Genomic DNA, 15,552 nt, shown 5'->3' on the forward strand with positions numbered 1-15,552 from the left:
GGAGTGGGATCAATGGAATAGATTAGGCACATACGATTCAGAAGTCAACGACTACAGTAATCTATTGTTTGATAAACCCCAAGACCCTAGTTTTTGGGATAAGAACTCACTATATAGTATGGCATAAACTGGGCACAGACCATTATCTAACACCATATACCAAAATCAAGTCTAAATGGGTGCATGATCTAGGTATAAAGGTTGATACTGTAAGCAGTCTGGGAAAGCAAGGAATAGTTTACCTGTCAGATTTGTGGAGACGGAAAGATTTTATGACTAAATAAGAATTAGAGAATATTATAAAATATAAAATGGATAATTTTGACTACATGAAATTGAAAAGCTTCTGTACAAACAAAACCAATGTAACCAAGATTAAGAGGGAGGTGGGAAATTGGGAAAGAATTTTTACAACCTATGTCTCTGACAAAGGACTCATTTCTAAAATATACAGAAAATTGAGTCAAATTTATAAGAATACAAGTCATTCCCCAATTCATAAATGGTCAAAGAATATGAACAGGCAATTTTCAGATAAAGAAATTAAAGATATCTATAAGCACAAGAAGAAATGCTCTAAATCACTATTGATTAGAGAAATGCAAATCAAAACAACTCTGAGGTACCACATCTCACCAGTCAGATTGGCTAAGATAACAAAACAGGAAAATGACAAATGCTGGAGAGGATGTGGGCAAATTGGAACACTAATGCATTGCTGGTAGAGTTGTGAACTGACCCAGTCTTTCTGGAGAGCAATCTGGAATTATGCCCAAAGGGCTATAAATACTTTCATATCCTTTGACCCAGCAATACCACTCCTAGGGTTATATCCCAAAGAGATCATAGAAGTGGGAGGAAGAGCTATATATACAAAAATGTTTATAGCAGCTCTTTTTGTGGTGGCAAAGAACTGGAAATTAAGGAGGTCCCATCAATTGGGGAATGGCTGAACAAGTTGTGGTATATGCATGTTATGGAATACTATTGTGCTATAAGAAACGAGGAGCAGACGGTCTTCATATTTACCTGGAGAGGCTTATACGAACTGATGCTGAGTGAGGAGAGTTGAACCAGGAGAAATTTGTACACAATTATAGACACAACGTATGTGTGATGACCAACTTTGATAGACTGAACTCTTCTCAGCAATGCAGTGATATAAGTCAATCCCAAAAGACTCATGATGGAGAAAAATGTGTGCATCCGGAGAAAGAACTAGAAAGAACTGAGTTTATATCCAGGTGGAAGCAAAATACTTGATCTTTTTCCTTCTCTTGTTTGGTTTTATGTCCTCTTTACCATTTTTCATTCCATCTGACACAATCCATCTTTATAACCTGACTAATGTATAATGTGAAAGTATTTACAGATCCTATACTTGACTGTGTGCTGCCATGGGGAGGAGGAGAGGGATGGGGACAAAATGTGAAACTAAAGGAATAGTGGAATTGAATCTTGTAAAGTAAAAGTAAATACACAAATTAATAAAAATAAATTTTTAAAAAGTGTAAAAAAAAAGAAAGAGAATGGGAACTCAAAGAACAGTTTTCATAATCTGATCTAAACCAGGTACATATTCTGGGCATGGGATCCAAAGAATTAAACAATCAACAAACACTGAATAAGCATATATTATGCATCAGGTACTGTAGTAAATGTTGCATATGGAAAGATATAAACAAAACAGCCCTTTAATTCTAGTATTTTACAGTCTATCAGAGGAAACAAGATTTCCCTAAGGAAGACTCTTCTTCCTAAGTTCAAATTTGACCTCAGACATCTCTTAGCTGTGTGATCCTGGGCAAGTCACTTAACCCTGTTGCCTTAGTTTCCTCATCTGTAAAATGAGAAGGAAATGACAAACCACTTCAATATCTTTGCCAAGGAAATGCCAAATGGGGTCACAGACATGACTGAAATAACAACAACGATTTATGAGGAGGGAGAAGGCAGACACTAGTACTAGGATAAACAGGAAATGCCTCATAGAAAAGGAGCTTGAACTGGCTCTGAAGAAAGGTAAGACTTTTTTTTATGGATATATGGAGAGAGTACATTTTAGGCAGAGAAGGCAGCGTGTAAAAAGGCACAGAGGTAGAAAATGGAATGCTGTCTGGAGGGAACTTTGTGCATGAGGGGAAGTAATATGAAATATGTCTGGAAATGTAAACCTGAGTGAGATTGTGAATACTTTAAGTTTGAAACAGAGGAGTAGAAGAAAAGGGGAGTCACCTTGGAGCTTTTTAAACAAGGAAATGAACAGCATTGTTAAGACTTTTCATTCAGCAATATCCCTCTGGCATCAGGGTAGAGAATGGATAAGAGAAAGACCTGAGGTAAACAAAACAATTAGGTCATTGAAACAGTCCAGGCAAGAAGCGATAAGGACCTAAAATAGGCTTGTGAGTGGAGATACATTATGCAAGTAGAACTGACAAGAATTGACAACTGATCAGATATAAGAGATGAAAGAGAACAAGGAGTCAAAGGTGACCCTGAGCTTGTGAAACTGGTTGTCTGGAGGGATGACAGAACCCTTGACAGAAAGTGTAAAGTTAGGAAAAGGGTTAAATTGGGTGGGCAGGGGTTTGTGAGGAAATGAGTTCTATTTTGATATATTAAGCTGGAGAAGTCCTATGAAACATCCAGTTGGAAATGTCTAATTTGCAGTTGGTGATCCAGGGTGGGAGCTCAGAAAACATCAACCAGTATATCATAAAGTCTCATAGTACACTTTCACAACAAACCCAACGAGAAGGTATTGGCCAGAATATTCCTGGAAACTATCAGAAAAGGTGTACGTCTTTTCGTAAGAAAAGACTGGAAGAACATAAGGCAGTATGGATCAAACTGGTCCTCTTCAAGAACAAAGGACAACAATCAACGGAACAAAAAATAAAAAAGATATGCATTAAGTTAGGCAAAACTAGCTACACTTTATGCTATGAAAAAAAAAAATCTGTTCTGTACCTAAAACTTGACTATCGTTATACATAGTATTCACTTAATATTAAATGATTCCATGAAAACATGTTAAAGTAAATGGTTCCCCAGAATCAGTATTATGTAAATAAGCAAAGAAATGATGCATAGTAAGATTTTACAACTTTGGGATGAGATTTGGTTAAAAAATATCAAACTTCTTATTTCAAGAAAACCTTATGCAAGAGTTATGCATCATGATGAAAAATGCTATCTATGTCTAGAAGAGAACTAATGAACTCTAAGTGCAGAATGAAGCATACCTTTTTCACTTCATTTTTCTTGTCTTTTTGTGGGGTGGAGAGTAACATGACTACCATGGAAATAAGTTTTGTATAACTTCACATGTATAAATGATATCATACTGCTTGCTTTTTCTATGGCCAGGGGAAGGGCTGAAGGAAAGGAAGGAGAGAATTTGGAACTCAAAATTTTTAAAAATGAATGTTAAAATAAAGTATAATTTTTAAAAAGTATATGCTTATAGTTTTCACTTCAAAATGAAAGGTCATAGGAAGAAAAGATTTAAGAGTTAAAAGAGTGACAGAAAGCATCTGGACCAACATGTTCATTCAAAAGATGAATAAACTGAGATCCAGAAATAAAGTCGTTTATTCATGGTGGCAAAGGGGGGAAGGCTTCAAACTCAGTGCTTTGGAAATTATATCACAGCCTTGGCCCTTCCTACCAAAATGCTATGGTATTGCTTTGTATGGTATTATTATCACTACTGTTGAGGAAATGATGAAGTCCAGAACAGTATTACTTGGATCTATGGTGAAGAAGGAGAAGCAAAAAGGTAAAGAGGTTAAGGAATGTAGATCCGAAAGAGATGGCTGAGCCAGAGTCAGGGACACAGAAGTCAGGTTTCCTAAACTCAGATTACTTTTAATTATTTTCCAGGTTCAGAGTGGGGAAAAAAGTAGTTTTAGGCTCAAACACTTGAATTCTTAGCTATTACTGGTAACCCTGCCACTTGTATTTGACACTGGCATGCTAGTTAACACCAAGCCACTTGCTTCCTTTAATGATGTTGACAAAGAGAACAAAATCCACGATGGACAGGGGAAGTCTCCTCCTTTTTTAAATTCTACCACATACACTCTTATATTATTATTATTATCCAAAATATTTTAATTTCTTATTTCTTGCTACTTAACTGTTAATGGTTTTATACATAAAGGATATCTATGTTTTACAAACATCATCATTTAATAAGCACTTATGTGCTATGTGCTAAATACAGTACTAAGCACCAAACACAAAGAAAAAGCAAAACAGTTCCTGTCCTCAATGAGCTTACATTCTAACCCTACCTGTATACACGTGTATTGTCACTTTTTTTAAAATGGAAGATACATACTGTCGCTAGTGGTGTCCTCCTTATATTTAAGTGAAGAATCTCCCCATTCCCTCTAGTATGTCTATGTTTCCTTAATCTTAACTCCAAGGACATGTTGGCCTCCAATTAAATTTGAATTTAACTAGGTCAATTTCGATCGTTCCATCGGGCATTAAGCAATCTGTACAAGTATTAGCTGAAATCGGTTACCAATATTAAAGTCATAATTTCCCAAGGAGTTATAAACAGACACACACATCTATGTGTCTAGGTAAAAATATTAAGTATTTTTTTTATACAGGATGTCCTAAGAAGTCTTAGTGCAGTTTTAAGTATTAATAACCGCAGCTGTAAAAATGTTACAAACTTACAAAAACATCTTCTGAAAGATGTTTAAATTTCTTTTGGACTTTTATTTGTAAATTTTTAATTTTAATAAGATGTGGCACTGTTTCCTTATATACTGCACAGGACACTTTCTTCAGCTGGTAAATTAGCAGGGGAGACATTCTTGCTTGGACATCTGGTTCACCTGCTCTATTAGACTTCTTGTAGGGTCACATCAAAACTATGGAATAAGCATCAAAACCACATTCTTTGGATGATCTTAAGGCTAGGATGACAAATGTAATACTTTCAATTACTGAGCATCAACTGATGAATTTTTTACAAAGTTTGAAAATCAACTACAATGATGGTGGTCATATTGAATTTTAGTTAGAAACATCACCATTTTAAAAACTTAACCTTTCAAGTGTTATTTTCTCTAAGTTTATAGCATTCATATTTGTGAAGTTATTAAAACTGCATGAAGAATTGAGACACTATACCTTTGCACAATATACATATACGTATGCACATATGCATATCTGTGCACATATATACACACAGACGTACATATATGCATCATAATTTGTAAGAATGTCTTCTACATTTTACTTTAAATCTGGACTATGGTAATTATGATGGCAACTTAATTAACTTTTCTAATTATATAAAATTTTACCTTAAGAGCCAAGGAATTCATCCTAATTTATGTGAAAAAAATGTCACTTGAAGAAATTCAATACCTACTATTTTTAAGGTGTTAGCACATAAAGTAGTTTATTAATCGGATTCTAATGGAACAAAGACGTGTCCCTCAGTATTGTGTCAAGAACATAAATCACTCAACAAGTCTGTGTTAAGAAACTGAATGTCACAGATATTATTCTACAATGGGCTCCTTTTAATATCAAGAGAAGAGACTGATAGTTGAAGTGCATCGAAACACCTTTCACTTTGTGATCATATCTTTCCTACCAACTTCTTAAAATATTTATATTTGGTGGGATTAAAAGGATTGGTATTCTTGTGTTTGCTTGTACATCCTAACAGACTTTAGGCTAGTGAAGATAACAGGCTTATTCCCGAACATTCGTAAGATAAATTTTACACATATAGGCGATATTATGTTCATTCCTAGGGACTCATTTATAGTGAAAAATACAGCGAAGAGATCTCAGTTCAAACTCAAATCCAGATCTTCCTGCTCTGAATTTAGTCTTCTCTCTATGGAACTGTATTACATGGAATCTAAAGACTCTGACAACTAGTTCCAATGTAACTTATTCCTGAACAATAATTCATATAAGAATGAAATTAGAGAGATGCTGTTTTGCTGTTGCCTACTTGTGGGTCTAAAGCTCAGTCAGTTCTACTCCAACTTTTCATGGTATACATCTGGACTAAATCAAACCGCCAGACCCATAGTAAGGTAGCATAGCATTAGAGTAAAAATAACATTTGACTGGGAACAGAAGATCTGGGTTCCAATATGAGCACATAAATTAACTAAAATAATATAATCATCCAAGTCAATTTACCTCTCTGGGCCTGCTTTCTTATCTGTTAAATAAGGAAGGTGGACATAATGTAATAGGCTATGCTCATAGATCATGAAAATACAGGTTAGTCAGAAGGCTAGGTCGGTTTGGGAACTTCTCTAGGTATTCAAATGAATGCAGGGCTGACCCAAGATACCCTAGACTTGCCTGGACCTGTCACAACTTCCTCTTAGGAAGACTAGGTTCTCAGGCTTTAGAATGTCTGAAAGAGTGAGAGTAAAGGAGGCATCATTTTTCAGGTCCACCCATTCACCCAAAAGCATTTCGCTATCATTAGAGTAAAATTGTATTGATATGTATAAATCACCCCTGAAATTCTTGCACTGATTTTCCTAGACTTTTTATGCCTGCCATTATAACAAATCTACCTACCTTAAGAGGTTTTAAGAGTACTGATATAAGACCTCTTATAATAAGTGAAACATTACAAGTCTTCAAAAAAAATTCAGAGTGGAAAGATTAGGTAGATCTTAAAAGCAATCAGTTATATTCTCAAAATGAAATGGAAGATCTGACAGTGTATCAAAATAAACATATATGCTAAATTATAAACTTTAGAAGATGAATATATCAACACTTTCAGAATGGTTAGTCTAGAGAATATTTTGCATCATTTTTACAAAACACACCGGGAATGATTGAAAAATTCTAAATTATTGAACATGTGTATTACTCCCCCCTCCCTCCACTTAACTGTGGTTAAATAATTGTGCTGCCTTACAAATTATCTGGCAAAAAGCATGTGAGGATTACTTACGGCTCTGACTCGAAGGAGGTGTGAGATGACAGATTGTAGTTCATCACCGTAGTGTTTTAGCTCAGTAAACCTCCTGGGAACAGGACACAGATAGTGTATCATTATACATTAGGGAACAAGGATTCACAAACCAAAAAAAGTACTATGATCTAAGAACTGTTAATAATGATCCTGATTCTATTTAACATAGCTACAGATCTTTCCTCAACTGACAGAACTAACAAAATTCTAAAAGAGCACAACACATGCTTATTCATTTGACATTTTCAAAATAAGATTAGGAGCAAGTCATGTTACAAAACTTTATTGTGTGGTGAGGTTTTTTCAGATAAAAATCATCTTGGAATTAAATAGGGAAAAAGAGACTTGTCTCAAGAATTTTTTAAGGGAACTTTTTTGAACGTAGTCATTCAACAACAAATTCCATATGAAAATTTTCAATTACTTCCCTCTCTAAACAGGGCAAAACCTTAAAGATTATTTAGCACCCTCCCCTCATTTTACAAAGGAAGAAATGGAGGAACAGATAGAAGTAAGTCTGACTTGCCTGGGATTACACAGCTAGTAAGTGTTAAAGCTAGGACACAAAGCCAGTTCTAATTCCAAAGGCAATGTTCTTTCAACTGAGGCCTCTCTCTCTCTTAAAAGACAGGGACTTTTGGTAAGCTCTGTATATGGTCTAAGGCTAATAAGTAGGGAAAGTCAGTATGAAGGTTAATGATAAACTAACTGTTAGTGAAGGTTAGTAATTTAAAAACAAAGAACCAAAAATTTTGAAAGTGCTTTTAGACTCTCTAGGATACCTTTTACCATCTTAATACCCCACATGTATAGTCATCAAAGGTATATCTCATTTACAATTCAAAGTTTCAATGGAATATAGTACATAAGAAGAGAGGAAGCAAGTAGGACTGAGAATATGAGCAATGCTTATTAATGCATAGCATGTCATAGAGTAGAGGCAATCTAAAACTCAGTATTTCTCCACCTCCCCTTTTCATCTTATATCATTTTTCAGTCAATAAACCTTTTGAGAACCAAGTGAGGGGCCACAGGGCTTACAAAAGTGGGTGGCCATGATTAAAGAACACATCCTCAGAATGACCTCACTTCCTTGCAGCATCCTACATGGAACAGGAGAAAATGTATTATCTCAAGCAACTTTGCATGAGAGATCTAAAGGCTGCTTTTTTTTTTTTTGCCTGCTGCCAGCTAGGTTTCTCACTGCTTATGACTTCCTATTTATCTAGGCTGAGTATCAAGAGGCAAACAGCCCTCTAAGCCTCACTCTGGGTCTACTGACTATGAATAAACAGAACCTTCAGCACAGCCTTGAATCTAGGAATTAGGCAAGATTAGGCCTTTCAAGCCTTCTTCACAGTAGATTAGATAGATTTCTTGCTCTGGATTCCTTCTCTTCCAATGCCAGCCAAGAATCCACTGTACTTTAACAAAATTTCTGAGTTTAAAAATTCTGAAATGTTTTTACATCATAGTTGCTTATAGAATACCAAGAGAATTTAAATGTTTGATACATAATGAGTTTAAACTGAGATAACAGGTGGCTAATGAATGTGAGGGAGGAGGAGAAAGTTTTTATTCCTCCTCCTACAGGAGTCATAATTAGAGAGGAACTGACAAATCTATAGGCTGCGAAGTCAACATGTAAGAGACAGAATAGGACCAGAATTCTTTAAGTCAGGTACTTCTCTTCTCGGTCAATAAAACTGGCAATGCCTGCAGACTTAAATGGGGAAGCCACCCAGGACTCAATGAAATTAAAAGAATAAACAAAATTAGCCTCTATATACTGCTTGGAATTGAGAAGGCAGATTGTAATACAGTATCTCCTTAGATTACAACAGATGTAAGTATATTATAGCATAAGGAACATGAACTGAGATGTAAATACAGATCTCTAAGAAAGCGAATATTAAAAAAAGGAGAGGATAATGCTGATAAAGGTATTCTGAGACCAGGAAAAGAACTTGAATGGTAAGGAGGCAAGTTTAGGTAGGAGGCTGTTTTGGAAAATGAGAGAAAAGGAAGCATCAGTTTATAGAAGCTACAGAGAACAGCCACAGGTAAAGGCCAGAAAGTCAGGGACAAAGACTTGAGTAAAATTATTCAGGCAGTCAGAAAGAATTTAGAAGAATAAGACAAAGCCTTGCTAGAATACAAGGGAGATTAAAACTATTAAACTGGTATTTCAGTGGCTGTTTCCTCTTGAGCCCAAGAGAGGGACCTGGTGATCAACAAAGAATCAAGTAACCTTCCAAGGGCTGGGGCTAAAGGAATAAGTTAGCTATATGGAAGTAAAAAGTTGAGAATGTATAGTATCAGATTTAATTAACTGTAATATCTAAAACTTTCCTATAGTATACAATTTCTAAACCAAGATTTCCTCATATTTAAGTAAAATAATGTTGCAATTTAGTCACTTGCTAATGACAATATTGAAAGAGAGGAACAAGAAGTCAAATGGCCCTAATCTCATGATCTCTAGGGAAACCTAAAATACAGAGAAAGAAGGTCACAGACAGCAGGCTGCCGGGGCAGCTTATGTTTGGTGGCTTTATTTCCCATCTCCCCAATATTGTTTCCCTTATAATTTCTTTGCTAGTCCTCATGCCCTTTTTCAATCATTTTTCAGTTGTGTTTGACTCTTCATGACCCCATTTGGGGTCTTCTTGGCAAAGATAATAAAATGGTTTGCCATGTCCTTCTCCAGTTCATTTTATAGATGAGGAAACTGAGACAAATAGGGTGAAGAGACTTGCCCAGGGTCACACAGCTACTAAGTGTTTGAGACTGGATGTGAACTCAGGAAAATGAGTCTCCCTGACTCCAGGACCACCTCTCTATCCACTGCACCACTTATCTGTGCTTCCTCCTCCTTTAAATATTTTAAATATCAACACTATGACATGTCTTTTCTTCATTTTACTTACTATCATACTTAGTTTTATGTAGAAACTCTAATAAATATTCAAAGCTGATTTTAAACAACTGGTTAAGTTAGAAGGAAATGTTTCTTAAATATATGAAAATGCTAATGGACAGAGATGAAATAATATCTTGCAATTTACATTTTAAGTACGACTAAGTCTAGGCTTTTTCCCCCTATAATACTTTTTTTAAGGATGATAATGGCAATGGATTATTTTTATTTTAAAATTATAGTCATCTACAATTATACTTTCCCCCTATAATGAGATCAACTTATTATCGTTAATCTATCAGAGCATTTTCACAAGACCAAGTCAACTACAAAATATTAATCAAGTTAACTACAAAACTTCAAAAGTTGATATTCAAATGCTAACCAACCTGATTACTTACTGAAAATCAGAAAACTGATAAAGATTTATATTTAGATATCTATAACTACATTATATAAAATCAAGTATAAGAAAGCTTATCTAAGCATGTAAAATTGGGTTACTATGAAATCATATATAGAAACCACAGACTAACTTCTCCTGAAGTATTAGTTTAAAACATTCTAATAGCTACTACAGCTTTATTCCTCACCTCTGGCTAAAGCATTCTCAACTTTAACACATTTAGAACAAATAACTTCTTTGAGTTGACAAGGAAGTATGATAAAATTGAACTAGAAGGACCTGCTGAGATCATCTGGTTAGGTATCCTCTTTAAAGAAAATTTTTTAATAGCAAAAACATATATTTGGCAATAAGGTGATAATAACTGAGAATACTAAGTGGACTTATATTGTGAAAGTTTTAGATAAGTTCCCAGTATCATAGATTTTAGAAGGTCAGAGACCATTCAGTTCTTCTAGTCCAATGCTCTCATTTTATAGTTGAGGAAACTGAGGTCCAAAGAGGTTAAATGACTTGCTCAAGGGCACATGGTTTAAAAGGAGAGTCAGTAATTATACCCAAGTCTTCAGATTCCAAAACTAGCACTCTTTCTACTACAGGATTAGTGATACCTTTAAAATTATACCAAGAGGAGCAGCTAGGTGGCGCAGTGAATAAAGCACCAACCCTGGAGTCAGGAGGATCTGAGTTCAAATCTGCCCTCAGACACTTAACACAAAAACTAGCCATGTGACCTTGGGCAAGTCACTTAACCCAACTGCCCCTCCAAAAAAAAAAGTATACCAAGAAAATCCAGGGAAAACAAAAAACAACTTTCCCCTATGTTATGATCTTGAGTAGCCAAATATAACACACACACACACACACACACACACACACACACACACCCCTACATCACTGTCTCATTGTGGTACAGAGGTGGCTCTGAAGTGGTACAGGATTTGGTTTTATTTGTCTGCATTAACACAACTTTTTGATACAACAGTCACTTCTCAACAAACATCCAAAGAAACCTCCCTACAAAGCATATTTTTTCTCCCCCAAAACAGTTAATCAATTCCAACCCTCAGTAATGGGAATGTAAATTTAAAGATCTTCCCTGCCCCTAGGCTAAAGTGCACCCAGAGCCTGCGGTGGGAGGCTTGTTTTTTCAGTAGATACTTTTTGATTGGGCAGTGAGTCAATAAGGTTGTTACATTCTCTGAGACAGGAGAAGGCTATATAAGCCCTGATGTGTAGCTTTGTTATGGGGCTCACTTTGAGAAGTGTTCTGTGATTTGATCTGGATTCTGGGAAGCCCTTGTTGAGAGCCCCCCTTGGCTTTGAAAAACCCAGATGTTGACTTGGTATGGATGTAATGGTTGGACAGTCTGGAAATCTGTCTACTTGAACTGTTTCTGTCTTGATAATTCTGTCTGTATACTCTGAAGTTCAGGGTGCTGACCTTTTTTCCCTGAACTAGGTAAACAATACATATTTGACTAATTAAGGTAAGCTTGTTAACCCATTTTGAGTTGCTTTCCTTTAACAAAGCAGATATAAGAACCTGTGTTGGCAGCAAACCCTGGGGACACTGGGGTACTTGCCACACCCTCTCATTTTACAAATAAAAAAATTGAGGAAGAAAGCAGTTGTCTTCACTAGTAGCAGTGCTGGGACTAGTCAAAAGAAAAGCCTAACAGAATTAGGCCATAGTTCAGAGTGGAAAGGATCAAAAATTTGAAGAGTCTCTAATCCTCATACCATAAGAAAGCCATTCTTGAATTCAACAGCTTCCTTTAACACAGTCATACTTACACGTGATTCCTATCATTTCAGAAATCTTCAATAAATACTCTTTTCATGCAATAAAAGAATCAACATGGAATCAATTTGTGCTAGTATATTATTACCTAACAACTTTTCAACCCTATTCTCTCAGGGTCTAAGAACAGAAAACTAAAAGTAAAAAACTGGCCCAATTCATTTTGAAGGAGAAAATACATTCCATCTAGATGAAAAGCAGGAATTAAGGAAACATTTTAAATAAAATGAAAGCTATTTTGCTCACCATTTTAAAAAAATCCCTTCAACCATACTTAAGCCTACTGAAAAGAGAAAGTGTAGTTTGGTTTTCTAAAAAATTTTCCATCAGTCAAACATACCCTTAAATTGAATCAAGTCCAAATTTCAAAGCCAGATTTAAAGTGGTTTAAAAACAGAATCTTATCAGACTTCAGTCACTACTTAAAATCTTGGGTAAATAAAGCGCATACATTCAGAAATGAAAAAATTAAAGTTTCGGAAAGGCACAATTCAAAACAACATTGTAACTGTTATCAAAACAAAACCTTACTTGTCTGGGTTTTTCACTCTGAATGTTGCATTAAGAGCTTTTAACCTGGAGTCTGCCTGGAAAAAATAATTTGTTAACTCAATTACAATTATATTTCAGGGTATAAAATCAAACAGTTTTACTTTCCTTCTAGAATTAAGATGCTAAAATAAAATTTTCTTTATATCACAATGTCAAATACATTTGAACAAGTGAACAAGTCTCACAAAGAAAAGAATGATGTCATTAAGCTTTTCAGAAACGCCACAAAAACAGGAGCATAAACTAGGTATTTGTGAATACCAAAGAAATGGTGCGGTCCAGTAAATTACAGTACTGGGAAAAGAGCTCTATGTTATTCTCAGGTGATATGACAGAGTACAGGCCAAAGACAAAGTAGCTTATTAGAAACCAAAAGGATGTCAGGCTCTTTAATTTTTGAGTTCCAGGATTTTAGGAAAATAGAGGAGTGGATGAAAACTATACTCACTAGCAAACTCTATGAGACACCCAATAAATTTTTTTTTTAAATCAAGATACAAATTTCTTTCTAACAAACATAAAATACTATGAAGCACCATAAATTATGAATTGTCTATAGTTAGAATAGATGCATAAAACCAATCCTCCAAATTAGTTTCTTTAACTGAAAGATTTACACTCAATAAATTCTCACAAGAAGTTACTTTAATGGGGGCGGCCAGGTGGCTCAGCGAGTAAGAGCACCGGCTCCAGTGTCGGGATGACCTGGGGATCAAATCCGGGCTCAGAGACTTAGCACCACACCCAGAAATAACTGGCCGTGTAACCTTGAGCAAGTTACTTAACCCCGATTGCTTACAAAAAAAAAAAAGAAGTTACTCTAATGGTTGAAAAATTAATAATGGGTTCAGAAAATGGATAATGAAACACACCTTCCAATACAGAAGACTCCTTGGGCAGAGCATTATATACACGATCAGACCTGGTCACCACATTCTTTATTTTGACTTATCTGTTTCTTTGCTACAAGGAAGGGGGGAATGAATAACTAGAAATAACTGTGACAAAAAAAAAATAAAAAGCATCAACAAAACCTTTTTTTAAAGAAGCTGCTACTCCGATGGTACCTCCAGAAGAAGCAGGAATCATAAGTAGTACTAAAAAAATTAGTTTACCCAGCAATGCCAACAGATTTGTTAAGAGGCAATTATAAAAATCACAACTGGCATGAAAAATCTGCAATGGTATTACCTACATTTACCAATACCATATTTTTATCCAATTAAACCCTGCCTTATCAGTGTTCTTGAAAAGCATCTCCCTGTAACAAACATGTTCATTTACAGAGATTCCCAGAAAACCAAACCAAAGGGAGTTAAAAGAAGAGAAATTATCCTCAGGTTCTCATTGATTTTGCTGGTTTCTTCTTTCTGAGATCAGACTATTCAACTGGCCTTCCTCACCTCAGAAATTTAATGGAAGACTTACTTCAATACTTCAAAAATCTATGATTTTGTTGGTAAGAACACTCCCTTCAATGACACATATTGCAACCTCTCTTTCACTTGGAGATGAACTTTGAAAGTTGTTGCCAAAAAATCACCCAGTAGCTAGCCTGGTGATGAGGCTCTCAAATATGGTTAGGTTGCAACTCGGACAACATACATATACACACAATTTGGTAACAAGTGAAAACAAATGAATCAATGCATGTAAAATCTCTTACAAATAAAGACTAAAAAATTTAAGAGAGTTAGCACTATCCTGTGGTCTGCAGCTAAATACACAATTAGAACCAAAGGGCTTCACAGGTCCAGACACTAAAGACATTCACTTTAACTTTTCTGTTGGGGGTGGGGGTGGGAGTGGGGAAGGGAATGTCTGAGGCTAAGACTTCATCAACATAGAGAATTCCCAATGTGGAAACTCTGTCCACTAAAGCAGACTGGCAAGCAGTCTATAACTTAAGAGTTTTATAGAGTTGCCAGAGAGAACGAGAAGTTAAGTGACTTGCCAGTGGTTACACATATCGAAGCAAGTCTTGAACCCAGATTTTCATGAATCCTCCAAGAGAGGTTGACTGTCTCTGACATCCTGAGAATGAGAGTTAGGGTATGTCAGGAAAATGGCTATTCTCTTGTCCAACCCTCACCCACTAGATCATGCTATATTCATACAAAGTAGCAGCTAAGATAGATAAGCCATAAATAAAAATTGTGGGGAAAAATATAGTAGATATTTGTATAGTGACATAGTGGATAGAGCTGACCTCAAAGCCAGGAAGACCTAGGTTCAAATTCTACTTCTGACACAGACTGACTGGCTGTGTGACCCTGTGTAAGTCATCTGACTTTCTCAGGATTCTAGCTAACTCTCTAAAACTAAGAGAAAGTGCTGACCTGAATTGGTCAAAGGGGTCTCCTCTACTAGTTACGTAGCAGGTCCATCCTTATCCCTATCTTTCTTGAACCTAATATTCTTTGGCATTATCAAATTACTGAGCCTTTTATTGAAGCAAATCACATAAAATATAAAAATCAAACACAATGACTTAATTTCATACATTCTACCTACTCTCTCCCCATCTACTCCCATTCCTTTGCCTCTGAAACATCTCTAACACACTCATCACAGTACTTTAAATATTTAAAACCTTATTTCTAACCCTTTTTGGATGGAAATTTTTCTAAATGTAGTATGTAGTTACCTGTTTCTTAAAATGAGAATAATGAATATAACAATCTCTCATAATGGTTTAAGAATATGCTGGGCTTTTTAAATATAGTTAGAACCTCAAAGGCTACTGAGGTATGAAGGGCTATTCTCTCTATACTAAAAGGCTCCTGCCTGTATTATTTTAATTAATAATCTACTTTTTATACCTTTTTTTTTTCTCTCGTAATCAAGGCTGTTTGCTGTCATTTCTCACTTTTGCACAT

General features: G+C 35.6%; 1 protein-coding gene across 1 annotated transcript in view; it reads right to left on the reverse strand.

The window, feature by feature from the left end:
• Positions 1 to 15,552, reverse strand: part of SNX4 (sorting nexin 4) — an 87,556-nt gene that overhangs the window by 43,234 nt on the left and 28,770 nt on the right. The window contains exons 6-7 of the mRNA XM_069064976.1: positions 12,653 to 12,708; positions 6,971 to 7,043 (exon numbers count right to left, since the gene is read on the reverse strand). Of these exons, the coding sequence (XP_068921077.1) occupies positions 6,971 to 7,043; positions 12,653 to 12,708 (129 nt within the window). The remainder of the gene's footprint in view (positions 1 to 6,970; positions 7,044 to 12,652; positions 12,709 to 15,552) is intronic.

This window comes from Petaurus breviceps, unplaced genomic scaffold, assembly GCF_028583685.1.
Source record: "Petaurus breviceps papuanus isolate PSGF00001 unplaced genomic scaffold, PetGlider_PUasm1.0 90654, whole genome shotgun sequence".
Lineage (NCBI taxonomy): Eukaryota > Metazoa > Chordata > Mammalia > Diprotodontia > Petauridae > Petaurus > Petaurus breviceps.